Source organism: Nannospalax galili, unplaced genomic scaffold (assembly GCF_000622305.1).
Source record: "Nannospalax galili isolate Female #2095 unplaced genomic scaffold, S.galili_v1.0 scaffold436, whole genome shotgun sequence".
Lineage (NCBI taxonomy): Eukaryota > Metazoa > Chordata > Mammalia > Rodentia > Spalacidae > Nannospalax > Nannospalax galili.
The window spans coordinates 1,041,978-1,068,829 of NW_008337921.1; the positions used below are offsets into that span (position 1 = coordinate 1,041,978).

The window sequence follows — 26,852 nt, forward strand, 5'->3', positions numbered from 1 at the left end:
CCTCAGCCCACCTCAGATGCCCCTGTGGCTGGAGGCCCCAACACTGGGACAGCCATGTTTTTAAGGTCACATTTCCCATGCGTAGATAGACTGACTGGTAACTGTGTGTCTGTCTATGGAAACAATACTTTCCAGAGTGGGATGGAAAACCCAATAGAGATAACAGGAAGTGGGGCGACGGGCATACACATACTGGCTTACCTTGAGAGAAAGGCTTGATCTCTCTGAGCCTTGGCCTTTCTGTCTGTGAAATGGGCCAACAAGAGGTATTGCCTCAGGCTCACCTGGAGAGAGTGACTGCTTGTCATACTGACAAATGAGGAGGATGAGCCAGAGGAGGAGGATGAGGCTGGTCCTATGAGCTGAAGCCTGTGATATCAAGCACCCCCTCCATACCCACCTCCTCACCTCAGAAAAGAGCACCTTCCTGCCTGGAATAGTGCCCCCTCTCAGTCCTCCCTCTGGGGGCCTGTGAAATAGTTCTCTAGCCCAAAGCCTCTGCCCATCCCCCCAAAGCTATCCAACTGTTTCAGATCCCACGCCACTCTTCTAAAACAAAAAGACCTCCTGGGAAGCACCAGAGGAAACAGAATGTTCCTGGCTTTTCTAGAAGGTTCTGTAGGCCCCAGGTAGAGGGAGCAGCAGAGCATAGCCCAGCTTTCCACACCTGCATCTGACTACAATTACTGGTCTCAGAGGCGGGACAGCTTCCATTCCAGGTCCCAAAGACACACCAGCAGCCTGTCAGGCTGGGGCATGGGCTGGGGCTGGGGCCTGGAGCTGGAGTTCCCGCTCCCCCACCCCTAGCAGCTGCACAGTGAAGGAACCCCTGGAAGCTGTCTGTTAGAAAACACCTGCTGGGGCACCCTGTGCAGAGCACACACTGTGGACTGGGAATATCATCCCAGGACCCCAAGCCTACAATGGTTAGAAACCCCAAGCTACAGGGGTAGAAAACAGGGGTCCTCAGCAGACAGGGGCTCAAGGTCTGAAAGCAGTTTAGCCTGGTACAGGGAGTCTGGAGCCCTTCTGCTCCTGGCTCAGGTACCCCAGCCCTGACTTCTGCCATCACTCAAAGCCAGGCTGTAGGGGGGAACAGGGGTAGGATAGAAGACCCTGTCCTTTACCAATGGTGGACAGGAGTGGGGCATAGTGGCAGCAACCTCCACCCTTGGGCGAAAGACTCACTGTCTCCCAGGATCCCCAAGATCATTGAGCTGTCCCGGCAGTTGTGACTATCACACCTGTGTTGGTGACCTCCCTCCAGAGGGTCACCTGCTCCTCTCAAACTCACCCCAACCCTTGGCACCTCATCTGGAGGACAAGGGAGGGTTTGTGGAGAGAGTGTGTTGGATAAGAACTTCCAAGGAAGGGACAGAGATGGTGCCCAGCCATCTTTGGCCAATAGGGACATCTTCATCTCCTTTCACAGGAGGGACCCTGTGTCCAGGGTGTGCCTTTCCCAGTCTGGTTCTACTCCCAGCCAAGCCCTGAGTGCCAGATGAACCCACCAGCACCAGCCCCTGATAACTCTAGCAGTTCTGTGGCTCCTTAATACCCCTGAGAAAGCAGCAGAGCTTGCTTGTCCTTCCAGGCTTTGACAGATGGAGGGAGAGTGGGCTCTGAACCCCAAAGATCAAAGCTGGCCTTGGGCTGGGCCTGAGGGTGTTTGATCACCGATTCCTCCTTGGCAGACAGGGGTGCCGTCTGTCCTCTGGGTTGCCACAGACATTCAAAGCAACCTGGTAGACACAGGGCCCTGAAGCAGTTTTGACATCCCCAGAGAGGGGACTGCCTGAGCCCTAGCCTCGCCCTAACCCAGCAGCCACCAGCTCTGCCCACAGTGCTCTGCTTCATCCTGGGCTGGGATATGCATGTGCCTCCCTCCCAGCCTGTGTGAGCAAGCTTAGGGATGTCCTTGGGTGCCCTCGGCAGGTGCCTGGTTTAGGCAGACCCTCCCAAGCCTGTAGGCAGGACAGAAGGTCAGGGTTGTTAGTGTCAGTTGTGGCAGCCAGGGGCCAAGCTTGAAAGGAGGTGACCTTGAGGGCTCCAGTCATGGCAGCAGAGAGTGGAGATGCTGAGGGTGCTGGAGACCCTCTGTGCATTGGCATCCTGCTGTGTACCTCAGGCCAGCCCATTCATCAGCTCCTCCCCACACCACACCACAGGGGACAGTCACATGCCTTGCCTCAATGGGCAGCATACTTGGAAGGGCCTGGCAGCCTCTAAGGGGCTCAGGCCCCTCCCCTTGGTGGACAAAGTCACCAACCAGTAGCTAATGGAAACTCTTGGTTAGTACAGTGCTGCTTCCTGGGGTGGGGTGCGGGGGGAGACGAGGTGGGGGCTCAGGACTCAGCCAGGATGAAGAAGCTGGACAGGATGGAGGGCATGGATTATGAAGTCTCAGTGGGACTTCTCTGCATATTCTCGCTGTCTTAAACTTTAACCACTGCCAGGCTGCTGTCCCTATAGTTACAGCAAGCTTACAGGCTTGGACAAGCCAAGGATGGATACCCAGGTGCAGGATGCCAGTGGCATGACCAGCTCATAAGTCGTAGCTCCCTCAGCAACCCCTCTCTCTGCACCCTAGTGACCTTGCTGCTAGAAAATATAGGGTAACACCAGTGGCTACGATAGATGAGGTGCACTTCTCATCCGAGAGGTGAGAGGTCCCTGCGGATGCTTTAGAACACAGTGCAGCCCAGCAAAGGTGAGATGCCAGTGCGAAGTTCTGAGTGGCGGGGAGGGCAGGGGCCAAGCTAGGAGACAGCGGTCTGAGGGCAGGGAGGCCTTTGTCCACGGTTAGCAGCCACAGCCTAGACTGTGGTGGGGTTGGTGGCATCTCAATAAAAGGCAGGGGCCTATCTCCACTCCGTGCCTCGCAACACCACCATTCAGCTGCCCACTGTGGTCCCTGTGAGTGATGCTTGGCATGGTCATGGCTAACAGATGGGTCCTGGGGCAGGGGTGCAAAGGAAGCCTGGGCCTGTGCTTAGGCACCTCCCCTGGGGTTGGTCTCCCCATATGCAGGAGACGGACCACATCCCCACATGACTCTTGGCGCCAAGCTGCAACAGAGGAGGGGCATGGTGGGTCCGAGGATCCAAGGAAGGCCAGCCACAGAAGTGGCTCTTGGTGTCCCCAGCATTTTCTGAGCCACCTGGAGAATTCCTATGATACCCCAGCACATGGAGCTCCACAGATAGTGATGTGCTCACTACACAACAGTGGTCCCAAGTTCACACGGTCCCAGTCCTCGAAGGAACAAGTTAAGATGGGGACAGACTAGAGTCAGGGGGCCTCCAATCCCATGGGACTGATATGCTAATAATAATCAGGGAAGTTTGGACACAGAGGCTCTGGAGGATGCCCTGTGATAGAGCAGTGGCAGAACTCTGATCGCCAGATCAACAGTGGAGGAACTCCAAGCATCCGAGCCACCCGGAGCCATGGCAGAAGCCCAAGGCAGAGTCCTCTTCACAGCCCCAGAAGACCCAGCCACAGGGTCACATTGATCAAAGACACCCAGGCTCAGAACTGGGAGACAGGACAATTCCTGCTGTAGCAGTTTATCACAGCAGACCCAGGAGAGGTGCAGGTTCTAAAGCGGGAAGGGCATTCCTCCCGTCTGCTCCTGGTCCTGATGTTGACAGAGCCACTTGGGCATGGGGCTGGCAAGAAGCTGGGGTGAGCAGAGCCCATGGTGGGCCAGGCTTCCTCAGCAACTTTGGGTGCTTGCAGATCTCTCAGCCGTACCCCGACGGTAGGTCTCTCCCTGCCTGCCCTTCTCTACCTCAGTCCTCCATCCCCTATTCCCCAACAACACATCTTTCCTCACTGGTTTTAAAGAAAAGAGATGGCTCAGTGATTAAGAACACTGTTCTTGCAGAAGACCGGGGTTTGATTCCCAGCACCCACATGGTAACCATCAGAAACTCCAATTCCAAGGAATCCGTGGGCACTGCCCGACATGGGTGCACCTACTTACATGCAGGCAATATACTCATACACATAAAATAAAAATAAGAAAGTCTAAAAAAGGAAGAAGAAATTAAAAACAGGAGGGAGGAAGAGAAGGAATGAGGGAGAGAGGGAGGGGGAGGGGCATACAGAGGTCAAACTTCCTGGAGGCCATGCACCTGGCAAATCAGCCTCACCCTTACCCTGCTCCAGGCCAGGGTGGAAGTTTAAACGAATGAGGAACAGCCCATCTGGCCCATCTAGGGTATGTGCTTGCCAGAAAATCAAAACCTGAGCACTTCAAGGTATGACTCTGATTAAAGGGCAAGTGGGACAGGTAAGAGCCCGACTCAGGCCACAGCACCCTAGGCCACACATCCACAATGCTCCTGCCCACCTCTGCCTCCCCCACCTCTGCCACCCGTCAGCAAAGCCATGTTGCCCAGCCAGGGCTGCCCACAGACCTTCACCAGGTCACCAAGGTACCAGCACCTCCTGAAGGCCAAACTACGCAAGCCACTCCCCTCCCTCATTCCTACAGCCCCACATTCCCCTGGGGCTCCCAGTCATCTCCAGCTCCCCCGTCCTGTTCTTCCCCACCATCATCCTGGACACCCTGACCTCTGACCTCAACTGTCACCGGGGTACTGTGTTTCCCACACTTGCTCCTGGGCTAAATCCTTGCTGAGGCCCTAAGTCCTGTGAGGAGAGGTCTCCTGTGAGAATTTCCCAAAGACTGCTGTCTCATCACATCCGTCCCCAGTCCCCACTGCCTGCTCAGGCCCCAGTACACTCCTGCAGGGAGGGACAGGTGGCCCATTGTGCAAGCCTGGCCTTCCCTGTCCCTCCTTACTGCCCACAGCATGGCCCCATTCTCTGTGCCTCTCCTGTCCTCCTCCACACCACACCCTGATTAGACACCTGCTCTCTCCCTGGTGACACAATGACACCCCAACAGGTCTGCCTGCCTCTCCCTCCTCCTGCCAGTTTTCTCCATAGTTCAGGTCAAGTGTTTGGTGCCCTCCCAACTGTTCTCTCCAGTTTCACATTTAAACTACCAGCAAATCCCATGTCCTCCATCTCCCAGGAGATTCAGGGTCCACACCTGCCCCACTCTGGGCTCTGATTCCTGCTTGCTGGCCCCCATGCCACCCTTGCCCCAGGCTGATTCCCCCAACAAAAGCAGGCCCTGGTCCGGTCACTCTTTAAATCCCTATAGTGGCACCTGCATTCCTCAGGGGCCCCACCAGAGCCCTTAGCTGGTGGTCCTTCTTTTTTTTTTTCTTTAATATTTTATTTTTACTTATGTGTATAAGTGTATTGCCTGCATGTATTTAAGCGCACCTATGTCATGCAATGCGGGCAGAGATAAGAAAAGGGCATCAGATCCCCTGGAACTGAAATTACAGATGGCTATTAGCTGCCATGTGGGTGCTGGGAATTGAACCTGGGTCTTCCATAAGAACAATCAGTGCTCTTAACCTCTGAGTCATCTCCCTAGCCCCAGCTCGTGGTCTTTCTAGTCCTGGTTCCTCTAGTTCCCTCTCCCACTCACCCTGCCTTCCTGGTTGCACCTGCACCAGCTGCCTCAGGACCTTAGCCCATGCTGGCCTCACTGCTTAGTACACACCCAGACTCCCTCCTGGCTTTCTCTCAGACCTCTCCAAAGGCCTCCCTCAAACACTGTGTCGCCCAGGCCGTCTCTGACCACACACTCTCCAACACTGCTGTGTCACCCAGGCTGTCTCTGACCACACACACTCCTGACCCTCCCAACCCCTCCTCTGCCTTACTAACCACTTTCTCCACGTTATCACACTTACTGCGTTTGTTGCTTCATTTCCACTCCCTCCCCTGGAGTAGAAGTCCCAGGAGCTTGGGCTCCCATCTGTCTAGTTAACTCGAGTATCTACAGTGCCCAGAACAGCACTCGGCACAGAATCAGTGCTCAATAACTAACTGCTGAACACATGCATGAGAACAAGTAACATTCTTGAGGTTCCAGCATCTGTACTAAGATCGGTAAGAGGGACCCTGCCCATGGCTCCAGCTTCTCCTTTGTTTTGGGTGAGGCCCTTCCAGTCGCTCCAGTGCTTGGGGTGGGATGGATTACAGGACTCCTCAGACCTCTGATCTTCAGGGGCAGCCAGAAGCAGCTAGCCTGGGCAACATTGAAGGAGCCCACAGGCCTGCTGGGATGACTGGGGTGTTGGAGGGTGGGGCTCAGGAAGAAGGCAGCACAGTTACCTAGCACTTAAAGACACTTAACTGCTGTTGGGGACCTAGGCTTGTCGCTGCCACATGCAGGTACTAAGGGAGAGCCTACTGGCTCCGTCTGTTTGACCACAAGGTCCTCAGGACACAAGTCTCAGGGGTTACACTAACTCCCACATCTTCCCAGTCAGTATGAGATTCTAGGTCTGCAGTCTGTGCCCCGAAGGGCTGCCAGTAGCAGGGACTGAGGCCTTGGGCTCCCTCCTGTCAGAGCCCAGCCTTCTTGCCCTGCACAACCTGGGGAGCCACAGTCCCAGTTTCTCAGGACCTGCTGTAGGCAGAGAAGAGGATCAGAAACATGCAGGGCTGGTGAACCACGGGCTCTGCAAACCCAGGTGCCCGGCCCTGACTGAATTCTCCACCGCAGGGCCATCGCCCCCAGGCCTCCCAAGACCAGGGGTAATCTAAGCCACCATGTAAGGACACTGGAGCCCCAAACATGCCTGTTGTAGATTGATGTGTTGCCCCTCAAGTCTCCAAAAAGTATATTAAAGTGCTAAGCACTGGCACCCGTTACTGACCATGTTCGGACCTCGAGTCTTTGTGGAAGAATGTGGCTGAGGTTATGCTCCACTGGGGACCCTAAAATCGTAACTGGGGACCCTAAAACTGTAACTGGGGACCCTAAAACCATAAGTGGGGACCCTAAAACCGTAACTGGGGACCCTAAAACTGTAACTGGATCTTTATAAGGAGAGGGAAGTGGACACAGAGACAAAGTGGAAAGTCGTCTAGTGATAGGTGTGAGGATGGGGTGGCCAGCTGCAGGTTCAGAGGCCAGGAAGGGGCGATTGAGAGCTCAGCTAACCGGCATCCCATCCTCCAACTCTGGCCTTGGAATTGAGAGGATGTGTTTTTCTTTTCTTAGCCCACACTTGGCCCAGGCTTCAGTAACCCATGTAGCAGGAGGAATCTCCATACCTCCCACTTGAGCTCGTGGTCCAGGGGCCCCACTGGTGTCCAGTAGACAGGGCTTTGACTGGTGGGCTCCAACCTCTGCTCTGTGATTAGGAAACCACAAGTCTGGTCCTATAGAATTCAGGGCCTCAGGTCTGACTTCTAAGTCTGGGAGAGTTCCAGGGGAGGGGTCAGGAGCTGTCCTCCACACAGCACTCATCTATGACCTGGGCAGAGCCCCCTCAGCCTCCCATTTCTCCCACTCTCCAGCCCCCTGGAGTCATGAGGTCTGTGGGGGAGGGGCAGGGACCCTATGAACCAACCCCGAGGTGCTGAGTGCTGAGCAGGACTCCACGGATACACAGATCCGGCTCTGCCTGTGCTAGGCTTGTGATGAGACAGTGCCTGACTTGCTCACCAGTGTCGCTCAGTATCCCTGCCAGCTTCCAGGATAGTCATGGATGGAGCCCCCTGAAGGAGCCTGACCCTGGTCTCAGTCTCCTCCAGACTCTCACCTGGTACCATCCCTTCCCAGAGGGACATGTTGAAGAATCCCACCTCTGCTCCTGGTTCCTCTGAGTCAGATATGGCAGATCAGAGGTCAGCTGGCCCATCTACCTCTCCTCCCTGCTGGTGGAAGCAACCTGCGTCAGTCAGGCCCCTCAGGGCTCATTCCTGCGCTGTGCCCCTCCCGAAGGCTTTCTCCAGGGAACCTCATCCTGCTGCTGACCCTCCGGCCATGTTCCTGGCAGGGATGTTTGCTCATCCACGCTGTCCCAGACCCAGTTGTCCACACCCACACCCATTTGCCTCCTGTCTGAGCCCCAGATCACAGCAGGAACCTGGAGAATAATTATGAAATGAGCTATTGGGTGAATCCCACCTTCTGGTCCACACACGTAGGAGTGTGAAGGTGAGTCCTGGACAGGAGAGTCACCCAGAAGACCCAGGAGAAAGGTGAGGGACAGAGGGAGCCTGGTCACTGTGGGTGATGGTTGGAGGGATGGGAGAACAAAGCAGCCTGGGGCCCACATTCCAGAAGAGGCTGGGTTGGGTCTGGATCAGGTGGCTTCATCACCTACCCTCAGAACAGAGTAGGAGAGGTGAGCAGGTGGTACAGGCCATTCCCCTCCTTGCCGTCCTACATGGAAGCTGATGGTGAGGGTGCCATGCAGGGGAGAGGTCCAGTGTCTGGGCATCAGGCAGAGTCATATCTGGCTGGCCTCTCTTAAGATGATCCTCCCTCAGCAAGTGACAAGCAAGCTCTGACCTCTCTACAGTAGTCCTGCAGGCTCACAGTCCCCTTCCTCCCTGGCCTAGGTTCCAGGTCACTGATCCACCACAAAGCAGCCCCCACCCACCCGCCTACATCCCACCGTGACCAGGCTAATCTTTACTTGGGGAGAAAAGGCAAATTGACTTGGGAAGCAAATAAGATTTCTAAATATCTTAACAATAACAACACAGCCTGTTGAACTGCAGGGGGTAAGTGCGCATTTGCTGTATCGATTCTGAAGGGCTGAAATCAGAGCCGCAGAGAGTAACAGGCACCAGGTGCTCTGCTGGGTGATGGCAGCAGGTGCAGCCACTTCAGACCAGTCTAGGGGGTTGGCACTTAGCAGAGATGAGCCCCAGCACACACCTTGCACCACTGCCTCACATCACCAAGAACTCAGAACAGCAGAGGTCCAGCAACTCCACATGGGAAGTCAGCAATGCCAGCCCACGGTGGACACATAGACTGTTGTAGGACCACACAGTGGGCAGGACCCTGAAAGGAAACCGACTCCAGACAGCTGCAGAGGCAGCACAGACAGATCTTATAACATTGAGGGAAGAGGCTACGACTGTGCTCCACTAATGTGCAGAGCAGCGGGAAGGGGTCCATGGTGGAGAACAACCAGAAAAGCTGAGTGACTGGGAGTGGGCGGGGGTGAGCACTGCGCACCCTGATTGGGGCATGATTCAAACAAGCTCGTGCATTTGCCCGATTCACTGAATTGCCCACTTAGGATGTGTGCATTTTGCTTTGTGTAAATTTCTCCTCAGCAGGAAAAAAAAGCAAAGCATCTACAGATTCAGAATTCTAGTTAGTGGATTTTGCTTTTCACAGTGGAGTGAGCTGGGGCGGCTGAAACTAATTTTTAAAATGCATTTTGGATTCAGAAGTGAGAGTGAATAGATACATTAAGGAGAATAAAAGCCAGGCTTCTCACAGTTCAGCATGGGAGATGCCAACACCGACAAGAAGACAGCTGGACTGTGCTCTGCTGACAGGGAGCATGGATATGAGCTCTTGGTCTCACAAAATGGGGAAATACATGGGCGAGTGGGTAGGTGGGTGGGTGGATGGTTGGATTAATGGAAACATAGACAGATGGATGGAAAGATGAATGAATGAATGAATGAATGAATGAATGGGGTAGGTGGATAGATTGATGGATGGTTGCATGGGTAAATGGGTATTGAGTAAATGAATGTTTGAGTGAAGAATGGATGGATGATGGATGGATTCATGGGTGGTTGGATAGATGGATGGCTGGATGAGTGGGCCAGTGGGTGGGTGTTGAGTGAATGGATGGTTGAGTGAAGAGTGGATGATACATGGATGCATGGATCAGTGGATGAGTGGATGGATGGATGATGGAAGGATAGATGGATGGTAGATGGATGGATGGTGGATGGAAAGATGAATGAATGAATGAATGAATGGGGTAGGCAGATAGATGGATGGATAGGTTGATGAGTGGGTAGGTGGGTGTTGAGTAAATGGATGGTTGGGTGAAGAATGGATGGATGGATGATGGGTGATTGGATGAATGGGTGGGTGGGTGGGTGAATGGATGGACAGATATTTAGAAATGCAGACATCTCCTTGTTGCTCTATGAACATGTTTCTGTGATTACACACACACACACACACACACACACACACACACACACACACATACATCCTTCCTCCTTCCTCCTTTTCCTCATCAGTAAGAGGTAGAATTGTTACTGTTCTGTTCACTAAGGGGCTAAGAAGTGACCATAGCATAGTAGGCACAGCTGGCTTCAAGATCTTGCTTCTAAAACCACTTTCGTTGGAGGGTAGGTTGAGTCTAGGGTAGGCTGAGGAAAGCACACACCTAGCCTGGAGTGGCACCGAAAGGTAGGAGGGGCTTGAGGAAGGGTGGGCACAAGGGAAAGACACAGGACAGCTCCACGCACTCCACAGGGCAAAGCTGGGGCATTTGGGCATCAAAAGCAGCCAGAAGTGGCAATGGATTATAGCTCACAACAATTCAAAATCATGACAAATCAGATTTTAAAACAGTAAAAATAAAATTAAAATCCACGAGTCTTTCTTTTAAGGAAAAAAGATGGGGGCAGAGGGGATGAGAAGAGAGGAGAAATCTCTTTTTCTTTTACAGAAAAGTGGGAACCAGGATCAAGGGCTTCTGGATCTGAGGCCTGAGAGGACCCAGGGCAGTGTAGAGGTATGCCAAGTGGGATCTGGCTGTCCAGTGATGAGGCATCACCAGCAGACCCAGATCAAGGAACTCAGGCAGAGGTAATGGCGGGTACCTCAGCATTGCAGGAGACAAAGTCAGGCTGCCAGGGCTCCCAGGAGACGTGACCAAGGTGGTGTGCACAGTAAGCACACTGTGTGACTGGGCTAGAGCTGGGCCTTGGAGATAAACTGCCAGTACAGGGAAGCTATGGCACCCCGGAAAGCCTGGACGTGGGTGGGATAGATAACAATGTTGTGTCAACACTGCAGCTCTCGATTTTGATAAATGTACTGTGGTTACAGGAAAGAATGCCCTCATCCTTAGGAATGACATACGGAAGAAATGGACAAAGGGACACAGTGCCTTCACCCACACTTGCTGGGTTAAGACATACAGTATATAAATTTGTCAGGAAGGAAGGAAGGAAGGAAGGAAGGAAGGAAGGAAGGAAGGAAGGAAGGAAGGAAGGAAGGAAGGGAAGAAGGAAGGTAGTAGAAAGATGGTAGATGGTAGGATGGATAGATGGATAGGCAGAAAATTGGATGGTGAATGGACAGGTGGACAGATGGATGGACAGATGATTATATGGACAGATGGGATGGATGGATGGACAGATAATTGGATTGATGTTTGGATGAATAGATGGATGCATGGATGAACAGGTGTACGGATGGATGGATGGATGGATGGATGGATGGGCAGATGGATGAATAAACAGATAAATACATGGATGGATGGACAGATAATTGGATGGATGGATGGATGGACAGATGGATGGATGGACAGATGGATGGATGGATGATGGATGATGGATGGATGGTGGGTGGACAGATGGATTGATGGATGGATGGATGGATGGTGGATGGATGGATGGATGGATGGGTGGATGGATGGTGGATGGATGGATGGATGGATGGGCAGATGGATGGATAAACAGATAAACACATGGATGGATGGACAGAAAATTGGATGGATGGATGGATGGGCAGATGGATGAATAAACAGATAAACACATGGATGGATAGACAGATAATTAGATAGATGGATGGATGGATGGATGGATGATGGATGGATGGATGGTGGATGGATGGATGGATGGATGGGTGGATGGATGGTGGATGGATGGATGGATGGATGGGCAGATGGATGGATAAACAGATAAACACATGGATGGATGGACAGAAAATTGGATGGATGGATGGATGGGCAGATGGATGAATAAACAGATAAACACATGGATGGATAGACAGATAATTAGATGGATGGATGGATGGACAGATGGATGGATGGATGGATGGTGGGTGGATGGATGGATGGATGGGCAGATGGATGAATAAACAGATAAACACATGGATGGATAGACAGATAATTAGATGGATGGATGGATGGACAGATGGATGGATGGATGGATGGATGATGGATGATGGATGGATGGTGGATGGACAGATGGATGGATGGATGGATGGATGGTGGGTGGATGGATGGATGAGTGGATGGATGGATGGATGGGGGATGGATGGAGGGATGATGGATGGATGGATGATGGATGGATGGGTGGGGGGATGGATGGATGGATGGATGGTGGATGGATAGGTGATGGATGGATGGATGGATGGATGGTGGGTGGATGGATGGATGAGTGGATGGATGGATGGATGGGGGATGGATGGAGGGATGATGGATGGATGGATGATGGATGGATGGGTGGGGGGATGGATGGATGGATGGATGGTGGATGGATAGGTGATGGATGGATGGATGGATGGATGGTGGGTGGATGGATGGATGAGTGGATGGATGGATGGATGGGGGATGGATGGAGGGATGATGGATGGATGGATGATGGATGGATGGGTGGGGGGATGGATGGATGGATGGATGGTGGATGGATAGGTGATGGATGGATGGATGGATGGATGGTGGGTGGATGGATGGATGAGTGGATGGATGGATGGATGGGGGATGGATGGAGGGATGATGGATGGATGGATGATGGATGGATGGGTGGGGGGATGGATGGATGGATGGATGGTGGATGGATAGGTGATGGATGGATGGATGGATGGATGGTGGGTGGATGGATGGATGAGTGGATGGATGGATGGATGGGGGATGGATGGAGGGATGATGGATGGATGGATGATGGATGGATGGGTGGGGGGATGGATGGATGGATGGATGGTGGATGGATAGGTGATGGATGGATGGATGGATGGATGGTGGGTGGATGGATGGATGAGTGGATGGATGGATGGATGGGGGATGGATGGAGGGATGATGGATGGATGGATGATGGATGGATGGGTGGGGGGATGGATGGATGGATGGATGGTGGATGGATAGGTGATGGATGGATGGATGGATGGATGGTGGGTGGATGGATGGATGAGTGGATGGATGGATGGATGGGGGATGGATGGAGGGATGATGGATGGATGGATGATGGATGGATGGGTGGGGGGATGGATGGATGGATGGATGGTGGATGGATAGGTGATGGATGGATGGATGGATGGATGGTGGGTGGATGGATGGATGAGTGGATGGATGGATGGATGGGGGATGGATGGAGGGATGATGGATGGATGGATGATGGATGGATGGGTGGGGGGATGGATGGATGGATGGATGGTGGATGGATAGGTGATGGATGGATGGATGGATGGATGGTGGGTGGATGGATGGATGAGTGGATGGATGGATGGATGGGGGATGGATGGAGGGATGATGGATGGATGGATGATGGATGGATGGGTGGGGGGATGGATGGATGGATGGATGGTGGATGGATAGGTGATGGATGGATGGATGGATGGATGGTGGGTGGATGGATGGATGAGTGGATGGATGGATGGATGGGGGATGGATGGAGGGATGATGGATGGATGGATGATGGATGGATGGGTGGGGGGATGGATGGATGGATGGATGGTGGATGGATAGGTGATGGATGGATGGATGGATGGATGGTGGGTGGATGGATGGATGAGTGGATGGATGGATGGATGGGGGATGGATGGAGGGATGATGGATGGATGGATGATGGATGGATGGATGGATGGTGGATGGATGGATGGATGAGTGGATGGATGGATGGATGGTGGATGGATAGATGATGGATGGATGGATGGATGGATGGTGGATGGATGGATGGATGAGTGGATGGATGGATGGATGGTGGATGGATAGGTGATGGATGGATGGATGGATGGATGGTGGGTGGATGAATGGATGGTGGATGGATGATGGATGGATGGTGGATGGACAGATGGATGGATGGATGGATGGATGGTGGGTGGATGAATGGATGGTGGATGGATGATGGATGGATGGTGGATGGACAGATGGATGGATGGATGGATGGATGGTGGGTGGATGAATGGATGGTGGATGGATGATGGATGGATGGTGGATGGACAGATGGATGGATGGATGGATGGATGGTGGGTGGATGAATGGATGGTGGATGGATGATGGATGGATGGTGGATGGACAGATGGATGGATGGATGGATGGATGGTGGGTGGATGAATGGATGGTGGATGGATGATGGATGGATGGTGGATGGACAGATGGATGGATGGATGGATGGATGGTGGGTGGATGAATGGATGGTGGATGGATGATGGATGGATGGTGGATGGACAGATGGATGGATGGATGGATGGATGGTGGATGGATGGATGATGGATGGATGGATGGATGGATGGTGGATGGATGGAAGGTAGATGGATAGATGATGGATGGATGGATGGATGGTGGATGGATGGATGGATGAGTGGATGGATAGATGGATGGATGAACAGATGGACACATGGACAAACAGAAAACTGGATGAATGGATGGCTGAGAAGAGGAGGAAGGCATGTGGAAAACAACAGAACAAATGCACAAGTATAACTGGGAAGGGCGCTGGGAATTGCTTCTGTAATGTCTTCTAAGTTAAAAATTACATCAAAAATTAAATGGATGGATGGATGGTGGATGGATGGATGGATGGATGGTGGATGGATGGATGATGGATGGATGGATGGATGGTGGATGGATGGATGGATGGGTGGATGGATAGATGGATGGATGAACAGATGGACACATGGACAAACAGAAAACTGGATGAATGGATGGCTGAGAAGAGGAGGAAGGCATGTGGAAAACAACAGAACAAATGCACAAGTATAACTGGGAAGGGCGCTGGGAATTGCTTCTGTAATGTCTTCTAAGTTAAAAATTACATCAAAAATTAAACACGACAAACTCCTAAATCCTTGAGCATTTTCTGAGTGACAGACCTGGCACACTGAGCCCCTTCAATCACACCTGTATTTATGCTAGTGAGGTGATTTGGGCTGCCATTCCTGATAGAATGCCACCAGAGAGCCTGGCACTTTGGAACTTTCTGACACCCCTCACCCATGATTCTGGGTAAGGGCCCTCTAGGTGAAGTTCTAGAATGAGATTTGGCAATTCTCTGTGGCTGGAGAACCCACAGAGGGGCTGGAGGTTGGCACACCCAAAGAGGGCACAGAGGCACCATGCCCTGCCTCATCTCTCAATGTGGGCACCCTCCCCTTGCAGTTCCTACGTTGGGTCCTGCAGGCAAACTGATCAACTTTAGCACAGGGCCTCCCTGGGTTCTGTGAGTCTTTCTAGCAGTAACTGAAAGGGTAGGAACCCCAATACTCAGATGCTGGTCAGAGGCATAGATTGAGGTCTAGGCCAGTGAATAATCTGAGCCCCTAACTGCAGGATCTGGATGAACTCTGGGAGTCAGTGTCAGAACTGAGTCAAATGTCAGGTCACACATTTAGCAAACAAAGAGTTGATTGTGGGGTTGAAAAAAATGCTTGAACCTCCAAAGTGAGTGGGTGTTGTATAAGAAGCAGCAGCAGCACAGTAAAGAGGTGGAGGGTGAGTCAGCCCCGCCTGACCAGTCAGATCTAGATAAGAGCAACCTGTCTGCAGCCCCACCTCTGTGTACAACTCACCCAGCCGGCCCCCTGGGTCCCCGCAGCCAAGAGAACCCAGCCTCACCTCTTCCTCAAGCCTGTTCCCTCCCGTGCTCCAAAGGAGATGGAGCCCTTGGCAGTCCTTTGAAGAGCTCAGCAAGCCTCATTCCTTACTCCCTCTGCAGCCCAGCCTCCTGGAGGGACGACAGGGTGGGAGGTATCATCTGCATTCCTCGCAAGGCTGTTGCAAGGGTAGCTGGGGCACCTGCCCCACATAGCTGGCAAGTGGGTCTCTGAGCACCCAGAGACCTAGGACCTGAGCCACAGATGCCCACTGTGGGCTTTACACCACCAAGGTATCAGGGCTTCCATGGAGCCCCCCAAGGCCCCTGATCTGCCCACTCTTGTGGGAGCAGTGAACTGCATGCCAATCATACCAGGTGAAGCTGGCTCCAGAATTCTCCACAGAACCAACAGGATGAGACTCAGGCCACCTGTGTGTTTGCCCAGTGCCAACGCTCTTGCCTAATGCCTATTTCCAAAACTAAGGAACCAAAGAAAGACAACAGATGAGCCAAGCGTGAAACAAGCCTCCTTTGTGAATGTGAGCCTCAGCAAACACCTTGTAACCTCGTACGCATCTGCGAGGGGCAAGCCCACGCTCGGCCTTCCACAGAAGTCTCTAGAATGAAGGGTCGGGCATGCCAGCAGCCTTCGCACAGGCACTGTGGGGTCAAGGGTCCACTCAGTTCATGGGTGAGGATGAGATCCTAGAATAAGTGTCTGTGGAAGGCACGTGAGGCCCATTTACAAAGAAGTCACTCTGGGAGTTCAGTTCTCCTAGTCTAGTCCCTGTGCAACCCAGGACAGAATGTCTCTCTGTACCTCACATGAGGGACCACTGTGCCCCTGCAGCCCACTCAGGAAGAACCCCAAGTCGCACTGGCATGTCAAGACAGAACAAGGCAGCACATGGGGGGACGGTGAGGGAAAGTACATCCCAGGAGCGGCTGCAGCCCGAGGAGGAAGGGTCTGGCCAACGTCCAGGAGAGCTCGCTGGGACAAGGCTGGGAGTCTCATTCCAGTAGAAGCTGGGCTTTGAAAATAGTTTGTTCTGGGAAGGGAAGGTTGATATTCCCTGCAATCCAAAAAGCAAAGAGGCAGAAGCCAGAGAGGCTGGCGTGGGGCGCCCTCTGACTCAGGCTGGGGAGGAGCAGGAGGCGGACTCAGGCCAAGCAGGAGAGCTGGGTTTATAGCAACGGCAGGGTGAAGGCAGCAGTCAGTGGAACCACAAGTCACCGGGCAGCATGCTGTACGCCCTGCTCCTGTTTGGCCTCCTGGGGGCCGCCCAGGCCAGTCCTATCTCAGGCCCCCAGGAGTGTGCCAAGGGCTCTGAGGTGTGGTGTCAGGACCTGCAGGCTGCTACAAGGTGCAGGGCAGTGGGATACTGCCAGAGTGCCGTCTGGAGCAAGCCTACCACCAAGTCACTGCCCTGCTCTGTGTGCCAGGATGTGGCAGCCGCCACCAGCAACCGGCTGAACCCCAAGGCCACCGCTTCTGACGTCCTGGCAGCAATGATGAAGACCTGTGAGTGGCTTCCCAACCAGGAGTCCTCAGCCAAGTGCAAGTGGATGGTGGACACACACAGCCCAGCTGTCCTGAGCATGCTCAGTGGAGCCCCAGACAGTGCTCCGGCTCCAGTGTGTGCTGCGCTCACCCTGTGTGAGCCACTGCAGAGGCACCTGGCCACCTCCGAGAGGCCGCTGTCCCAGGAGGATGCAGCTGAGGTGATGGCTCCCTTCTTGGCCAATGGGGCCCTCAGCTTCCACCCACCACAGATTCCCGGGGGCATCGTGTGCCAAGACTGTGTCAGGCTGATCTCCCGGCTCCAGGGGGCTCTGGAATCCAACTTGAGCTTGGCAGAGGTGGATGTCCGGGAGCAGTGTGAGTCCCTGGGGCCTGGCCTGGCTGCCCTCTGCAAGAACTACATCCACCAGCTCTTTGTCCCTGCTGAGCAGACCCTGAGGGTTCTCCCCCCACACGAGGTCTGCACCAAGGGGGGCTTCTGTGAGGAGCAGAGGGGGTCTGCCCAGTGGCTGGCACAGGTGGCTGCTGTGGATGGGGTCCCCTCCCTGGACCTGGGGCTGCCAAGGAAGAGCAGTGAGATGCAGATGCAGTCTGGCCTGACGTGTGAGGTGTGCCTCAACGTAATCCAGGAGCTGGACCAGTGGCTAATGACCAATAGCACCGAAGCCCTCATCAGTCATGCTCTGGAGCACGTGTGTTCCATGATGCCCGTTTCCTTGGTCCAGCAGTGCATCACCCTGGTGGACACCTACAGTCCCAGCTTGGTGCAGCTGGTGACCAGAGTCACCCCAGAGAAAGTGTGTGAGACTATCCGGCTGTGTGGCAGCCGCAGGCGAGCCCGGTCCATCCCCAAGGCTGAGGTGACCTTGCCATCCCTGCTGGTGGATGAGGAAAACCAGGGTAGCTTCTGCCAGGGGTGCAAAAGGCTGTTGGGCATGTCTTCCCAGAACCTGGACCGCAAGAGCACCAAGCGGGACATCCTGAAGGCCTTCAAGGGCGGGTGCCGTATCCTGCCACTGCCCTATGTGATACAGTGTAGCCGCTTTGTCACTGAGTATGAACCCGTGCTCATTGAGAGCCTGAAGTTCATGATGGACCCCACAGACCTGTGCAAGAAGATGGGGGCCTGCCACAGCTCCAGGACCCCGCTGCTGGGCACCGACCAGTGCGTCCTGGGACCCAGTTTCTGGTGCAAGAGTCCTGAGGCTGCTGAGATGTGTGATGCCCTGGAACACTGTCAGCGCCTTGTGTGGAGAAAGCCATCCTCCCAGGACAACGAGCAACCATCACTGCAGCCACCAGAACCCAGAGCCTGACAGGGCTGGCCCCACCCAGGGGCTCCTGCCCTCCACAGGGACCCCATGAGGTGGGTGCTGTCCAACCCCCATGTCACAGATGAGAAACTGAGGCTCTGGGAAAGAAGGCTGGGGCAGGGCGGAGCTGACATTCAAAACCTTGCTCTCCTGGTCCTGGACTGTTCATCTTCAGGTCTGTGCCAGGTGGCTCTGCCCTTGCAAGTGTCTCTAAAAATCAGGAAGTCCCCCGACCCTAACTCAGCCAGCCTGCCTCCCTCTCCACTCCATGATGCTGAGGCCTGGGGGAACCTGACAGAGGCCTCTGATGTAGGGGAAACACCCAGCTGTGAACCAAGGCAGGGGCAGAGGGAAGGGTAGAGGGGACCGTCACTAGTCAGGCCCATTGGTCCCTCTGCTCAGTGTGGGGGTCTCACTCACTGGGCTGCAACTCAAACTGGAGTCTCTGAAGCTGATGCCCAAAGGTGGGATGTGAGTGGCTCTGAACTTAACTTCTCTGGGGGAGGAACCTGGAGATGTGACCACCACCCACGAGGAGCAGCTCTGTCTATAACTTGTCCCACTAAGAAGAACCTGTCCTCTCATGCAGACTCCAGCCACCTTGGTGCTGAGCAGAAGTCTTGTGGTGTGCTCTAAGCTGGGATAGCCAAACATGCTGGGCCAGCCCCTGGGGATGGCCCTGGTGGATGTGAAGTGACTGTGGGCACAGGCAGCAGCAAGACCCCCAGCCTGGAGAGCAGGTCCTTTACCTGTCAAGCCTCAGTTTTCCCATCTGTAGAATGGGAGGATCATGTCTGCCTCATAGGAATGTTGAGACAATTTGAGGAGACAAGTTCCTTGCCCCAGAGACAAGCACCCATTGATCTACCAAAATGAGTAAAATCCATCTTGGGGACTGGCAGGGACCCCAAGGAATCTGATGAACAAGTGTTATATAAACCACAGACCTTCTTCAAAATCGGTGTTTGTGTTCTTACTCTAATGGAAGTTTGTGGTTCCCCAGGGTTGCAGTGTCCCCCTCCTCCCAGCCTCCCATGGGTGCTCCTTCAGTGGGAAGCCTCCCGCAGGGGCACCAGCCTGCCTCAAGGTGCCCTCTGGCTTCGTCACGTGTGTAGTGTCCAACACCTTGGAAGCCCCTCATGGACAGCTCCTGGGTATGTGATACCTGCCCTTGGCCTCAAGCCCAGCACAGGGCTTGCATACAGTAGGCATTCAAACATTTGTGGGATGTACACAGGAGTTCCTGTGCAGAGATCACCATTGTCTAAGAGCCTGGGCAGGAATGGAACAGGCCTGACCTAGCTGGGCAATGCTGTGAGTGGGTGCTTTCTCCCGAGGGCCACACCAGAGCTCTTAGGCAACCATCCTGGGTGGGGCCATCATCGCAGGGACATGGGCATACCTAGCCAGAATTTCTGGAGTCCTGCATTCCGACACTGTTGGCTGGGTATGCCTGGGCCCACTGGTCAGCCCTGAGCAAGATAAGGACAGTGGGAACTGGTGAGCACACTGCCATAGAGTGGCCCACACAGCTCTGAGTCAGATTCCAAAACATGTCCTGACATCACTGGACTTACTGACCAAAGCTCACCCCCTTCCCCAGGGGCTCTGGGCCAAGATAGAGGGAAGCTCCCTCCTCTGGCTTGACAGTGATCTAGGGACACACTTGGTGACAGTTGTATGTGACATATGAGAGCTTCCCTGACATTTCCCTGGAGACATTGTCAGCCACACAAGCCAGGAGGTAGGAGTTCTGTGTCCCCTCTTTGTCCCTGAACTCACCCACTCGCCTCCAACCAGAAGATGTTGGGCAGTTTGGGGTATGGTGCTCTAAAACGCCTAGAGCCCCTGAGTGTGAACAGTGACCAATCTGGGTCTCTCCTTGTGCCCTGACCCAGGCCCAGTGGGGTGGCATTGTGAGAACACCTGCCCACGGCCAATCTCTCCAACGTCCCCAGGGAGACTCAAACCTCAGGTTGCCCCTGTGAGAGCTTTGCATCCCTCCATGCTGATGGGAACATAAAGGAAGTCTAAAGTCCTCTGCTGGTCAGAGCAAGTGACTCTAGATTGGGCCGGGCCCTTTCATCATCTCTGAGTGACCCCCTGCCACCTTGCTTTGGAAGGAAAGGACCTCCTGGGCCTCCCAACACCTACATGGCAGTCCAGAAGCCCAGCTTGCTGCTGCCTCCCAAGCTGCCATCAAAGGAGATACTAGACACCCTCTGCTCTTGGGCTTCTAACCTGGGAGGGTAACATATGAGTTAAGCCATTTATTTAGGACAGCAAGAACAGTTTCAGAATAGGGGAAAGTCTCACCACTCCCAAACCAGTTTCTCAGGATGACAGTCCTTAGGCCACAAGGGAAGGAAGCCCCAAGGATGGCAAGAGAGAGTAACCCCTTCCACTGGTGGGGCCTTTGGGCCCTGGATTCAGTGATCTGATATCAAGAGGGACACTTAGGATGCTGTCCAAGGCCACTCAGGCCAGCCCTGTAGGACTCTGGAGGCTGCAGTCGCTCCGCAGTGATCTGGGGATAGGGGCTTGGGGCGCACAGCACAACTGAAAACCCGAGGCTCTCATGCTGGCTGCCAAGTTCAGGCAAACGTGGTGCATGGCCGATCTGAAGAGATGAAGCAAGCCGAGCGAGGGGCCTGCCCAGCCCCGGAATCCAAGAACCACACCTGGACCAGCACATCTTGGTTCCCCGGTTTCCTGTGCTGGGCCCACGGGTCCAGGAAGAATAGGGATCTGTTCTGCCTCTACACTGGGGACAGCACCGCACCCTTGCCAGCTTCCCAGGAGCTGCTCCAGGGACCACAGGCCTTGATGCTCCCAAACCCACATTAGAGTACTGGTGGCAACACACACCAGTTGGGTGACCCTCCGCAGGTAACTGGGAGGCTGCCTGTGGTGGTAGTGTGGCAGGACAATGTACAGAATCTTGAATGCAAAACAGCCTCCCGGTACCTGTGCATGACAAAACCATGTCCTCTGCTCCGCTGTCCTCTACTGCGACTCTCTGACGTGAGCTGCTGCAAGCCCTGCTGAGGCCTCCTGCCCCCAGGAGGAGAGGTATACCTTTCCTCATGACTTCCTCCCCCAGCACAGAGGACTATCATACTCAAGTTCCACAGCTCCGAGGTTAGGTTCAGAGTCCAGGCAGAACACACAGAGATCAGGGGACACTTCTAGGGTCATAGGGTTCCCAGACTCGGATGAGTGAAGCAGACATAGCGCTTCCTGAGCCTTCCTACCCAGGGACAGCCCATTACTGAGACTTTCTACAGGGGCTGGGGGAACCAGACACTCAGAACTAACAGAGCTTTCCAAAATCAGGCACCCAGAGATGACACCCACTACCTGGCCCCGAACCTCAGTTTCTATCACCAGCTACTCACATAGGGCCAGGTAAATATGAGGAGTGAGAGTGACAAGCCAGGGGGCCAGAGTGGTGGCATTCCATTTGCTCTGTGACGTCAGCTATGTCTTCCCAGACCACTGTCCACAGGCACACAAGATCCTGTAATGCTGCAAGTTTCCAGAGCCCCAAAGGATGGAGAGCCAGTGCCATTCGTACGGCTGCAGAGAGTCGACGATGGCAGCTCCTCTTCTGGCTCTGCATCCAGGCACAGGGCTGGATAGCTTGAAGCTGGCATTGGTGGGTGTTCTAGTTTGCCTTCAATTGCTGTAACAAAACACTCTGACCAATACCAACTTGGGGAGGAAATGTTTATTCGGCTTATATCTCCTTGGTCACAGTTCATCACTGAGGGAGCCCAAGGCAGGAACTCGGGAGGACTCTAGAGGCAGGAGCTGGAGCACAGGCCATGGAGGAACACTGCTTACTGGCTCCCCTGGCCCCTGCTCAGCCTGCTTTCTTATGCAGCACAGAACAACCTGCCCAGGGGTGGCACCACCCACAGTGGACTGGGCCCTCCCACATCACTCAAAAATCAAGCAGATGCCCCATAGGCACGGCCACAAGCCAGTCCAATGGAGGCAATTCACCAACTGAGGCTCCCTCCACGCAGGTGTGTCAACTAAAGCATCCAGCACAGTAGAGGAATTTACAGCATGGCATTGGCCAAAACTACACATTAGGGGTTCCTGCTTTTCTTGGCCTGATGGTTCTTACACACTCAGCACCAAACCCACTGAAAGCCCCATTTCCCCAAGGGAATCATGGGATGTCCAGGCTGACCCCCTAGCTAGGTGCTGAGTGAGCGTGGGGCCTAGTCCATCCCAGCAGAATAGACCAGGCCAGTATTTCAGGCTGAAGATCAAGAAAGATGCCATAACTCTTCCTTACCAGGGAGGGTCTGTGTGCCAGGGGAAAGCTGGCACCGTCCTATCGATTCTCACAGGTAAGGCCACTGCTCCCTCGAGCCTCTTAACCCACAGGGCAGACGAGCCACAGACAAAGAAATAATGCCAACAGCGATGTTTGAAAAGGAAAACTACATTAAAATCGTGTCAAAATAGTCCCCAAATCATAAGTTTTGTATGTAAATCTCAGGACACTAATAAACACACTGTAGAGAAAATAGCAGAGAGACAGCACCTCATAGACAGAGACTTAAGGTGGGGTCTCTAGGCGGCTGTGGGGAGGGTGTTCTGCAGGAAGCTGCTCTGTCAGGGTTAGAGGACTCAGGACAGAGCTCGGGTGAAGGCTGCAAAGTGGAGTGGCTAGCCTGTGTGAGGACTTGCATGTGGATGGCTGGTGGGGGGCTAGGGAATGAGGGTTCTAGAAGGTGTGTCCAGGGCCACATGGACTTCTGAGTGTGATGGGAAGGCAGGGGTCAAGTCCACGCTGGGGGGGGGGGACTCTTATGTGTCATGAAAGTTGGGTAGGTGGCCAGGTGGGGGGTACCCAGGGCTGGAGAGGAAGGTCCAAGCTCCAGGCATCCAGAATGAAAGCCACTGGGGCTGACTGGTGGCTGACGTGAAGGAGAGATGGGTTCTGAGGGGCACTGACCCTGGCATGCAGTAAACAAGGACCGGGCACACAGAGGGGGCTGGGCTTGGTCGTCTCCCTCCAGCTCCGCTGAACTTCATGAGGCCACCAGGACCTGCGTAGACCTCAGTTCACACAGTCCAGCTGGGTCCCCATGCCCCTCCCCTACAGGCAGTCATTTCTGGGTCCTTGACAAACAGAGGAAAACTAGAGAGAGAGCTGCTGGGCTGCAGCAGGGGCTCCAAGACTCTATCAGGGGTGTGGGGCCAACCCCCTGCTTGTAAGCAAACCCCTTGCCCTACAGGGAGGGCTGTGGTCCAGCAGGGCATATGGGAAGGACCTGAGGCCCAGAGCGGGAGACAGAGTAAGCCATGATAGAGGCTGATGGGGAGTCAGGTCCTACTAGGCTGACTAAGCTGACTGAGGAGCCCAGCCAGAGTAGACAGGCGACAGTCCATCCATGCAGTGGAGGGCACTCTATCTTCAAAATGGTGTGGGAAACAGCAAAAGGTGGCGAGGGCCAGGCTGGAGGCTACCTGCTGTGTGGTGATCATGTGCTCCAGAATGCATGTGTTAAGTCTGAAGGAGGCCCCCAAGGTGGCATCAGTGATTTTATAGGAAGAGGAGAGACCCAGGCAGCAGCTTCTCTGCCTTGTCATGGGAGGCTGGTGTCAGGGGATGATGTGGCATGAGGCCCTCACCAGAGGTCAAGCACACTAGAGCCATACTCTGGGACTCTCCAGCCTCCAGAACTGTCAGCTAAATAAACCTCTGTGCTCTGTAAATTTTCTGGATTAGGGTATTTTGTTACAGCAATAGAAAGCTGGTTGAGACAGTGCCAGTCTGTCCAATCCTACCTTCTACTTCACCAGTGAGGAGTAAGGAATCAGGGGTCAGGAGGAAAGCAGAAGTCAGGTTCTCCTCCTTGCCTTCCTCTGCAACAAGTGACCCTCTGTACCCCATTCCCGGGGTACAGGAGGACACAAGGTACCAAGCTCTCCTAACGTGGAGGAGGTCAAAGAGGAGACAGGAGGGATGCAGGTGATGGGAACATGTGGTGATGGAGCCTCTGGATCCCTCAGGGGCCAGGACTGTGGCACAGACACTTACTGCCCCCAGCACCTGGTGGAAAGAGATGCTGGGCTTGTCACTTTAGAGCCACATACTCCACTCGACAGAGGGGCCAGCAAGAGTTAGAAACCTGGCCCCTTTGTCCCACCACTGTAAGAAACTGATGTTGCTCAAAGTGGTAGAAAATGGTGTGAACCAGCATCTGAGGCCACGCACTGGACTGTCTGCTCTACATCCAGAGGTTGGTCCCTCGAATTAAGTCTATCCAGACAGCCCCATTTCTCAGGCATGGGCTCAGAGACAGTGAGCCGCTTTCCCAAGGCCACATGGGTTATACAAGGCAGACCCAGGACTTGAACTCAGATCTCCAATATTAAAAGCTGGACTCTGGCTGCCCCTAAGGTCACCTCTCAGTAGAGAGAAGGTGATGGAGAAGTCATGGATGTAAGGACTCCCTAGAACATGTGTGATGATCGTATGTGGTACAGGGTTAGACTATTCCCACTGACCCTATAGAGCTCACCGCCTTCCACATGCCTCTGGCCAGCAGCCCCACTGGGGATCTGAGTGGAATTTGAAATCTAATGAAGTGTGGGCAAGGAAGGGGCTGAGCAGCAGGGAGCTTCAACATGTAAGAGAACTGGGAACAGGGCCAAAGGGGGCTCCTTCTCCACACAGGGAAACAAAGCCAAACAAGTGATGGTGGCCGTCTGCTGGTGAGCAAGTGCGAAGTGCAGGCGGCCCCTCCCATCCTCAGGATGGCAGGCGCAGAGGCGGCAGGTGGCTCAGTGCCAAGCCTGTGGACTACTTAAGCTTCATGTGGCATCACGCATACCATGCAGGCCCAGCAGGCAGCGAGTCCTGAATCCCAACACCCTCCCTGGGGTGCCACTGCTGTGGGTTTAGATTGGGGGGGTCTGGAGCCACAAGGCTTTCTGGGAGAGAGCGAGGGGACAGGTCTGAACAGGATACTGGAGCCACCCTCCACACACCATGCTTAAACACCTGCCTCCAGTGGCCCATGACACCTCCTCTAGCTGAGCAAGGGAGAAACTTCTAGAATTGCTCCAAGTCCCCGCGACACTCACTGGTCTGCTCTCTCAACAGAATCAAGGCCTGGAGCACTTTTTCTGAAGTGGCCATAGGTATTGGGGTCCATGCTTAGCCAGGTCTCTTATATCAGAGGTCATAGTACCCTGTAGGGAGGGGACTATCATTGTATCCCTGTGAAGATGGAGGTTCTGGGTCCCAAGGGAAGAGACTCCCAGGGTCCCACAGCCAGTCCAAAGGGTAGCCTGCTTTGCACATGGGTCTGCTGGCCCTGAGGTGCACAGCACTATTATGACTGGGTTCCATCAGAGCTGGCCAGGTGGTCACAGCAAGTCCCACCTCACTTGTACAATAGGTCACATTTCCCAGTCTCTCTTAACTCAGAGCAATTATGTGACCGAGTGCAGGCCAGAGGAGAGAGGCTAGAGTCTCCCACAAGCTGATTCTTCTGCCTAAGACAGGAACAGACTGGATGCCTAGGCCTGTCAGGGGCAGGGAGTGTGTAGAACCACAACATGGAGGGAACCTGGGTTCCTGTTATTGCTTAGAGGAAAGACGTCAGTAGATGCCTGGCTGGTAACTCCCCATGGCTATTATATGCATGAGATGCCTTCAGCTAAGCCTTGGGATTGCTGGGCTGTGGTTACCTAGACTGTGCAGCATGCCACCCATGGGTTTCACTTCCATCCACCTCCTTTTAACCCTCCTGTCTTGGCTAGGCACTTGGGCCAGTGCAGACAGCCTATGATCTAGATAGGGCTTGCCAATCTCAGGTTCAGAAAGCCCTTCCTGGGTAGACTCAAAAGGCCAGTGTTTGTGAGGAACAGCAGACATGGGTGAACGCCCTCTGGAGAGATCCATCTCTGCACTCAAAGAACAAGGGCTCTGTGCTGCAGAGATTCATATGTGTACAGGTGACCAGCAGGCCAGAGGCCAGGGTAGCAGGCCAGAGGCTCCTGGAGGCCCTGAGTCGGGCGAGGTCAGTCATTTTTCGGTCCACGTCTCAGAAGCCACCCAGGGCTAGTACCTGGGTTCCTAGCTTCCCCAGCAAAGCCCACAGAGTTGGCTCTGGTGCCTTTAATGACTATGGCCAGTTGGTCCCCATGAGGTCCCACTTAGTAGGAAGACCATCTTAGGATGGAGTCCCAGCTTCTCTTTCTGCCTTCTGGGTCTGACAGCACCGTCCTCTGACCAGGACAATCTCAGTATCCTAGAAACAGATTTTTACCTCCCTTCTGTCCCCTAGACAGCTGCTGGTAACAATGACCTGTCCCGCAGCCTGTCCCTTCCTGGTAGTCACAGC

At 54.0% G+C, this 26,852-nt stretch overlaps 2 protein-coding genes across 4 annotated transcripts in view; one reads left to right on the forward strand and one right to left on the reverse strand.

Annotated features, from left to right (window-relative positions):
• The window catches only part of Sorcs2 (sortilin related VPS10 domain containing receptor 2), a 412,336-nt gene that overhangs the window by 198,503 nt on the left and 186,981 nt on the right, over positions 1-26,852 (reverse strand). The window lies entirely within an intron of this gene.
• Positions 16,869-19,413, forward strand: Psapl1 (prosaposin like 1). The gene has a single exon (XM_017798090.2). It carries the CDS (start codon positions 16,882-16,884, stop codon positions 18,475-18,477), a length of 1,596 nt encoding a protein of 531 aa, XP_017653579.1. The 5' UTR covers positions 16,869-16,881; the 3' UTR covers positions 18,478-19,413.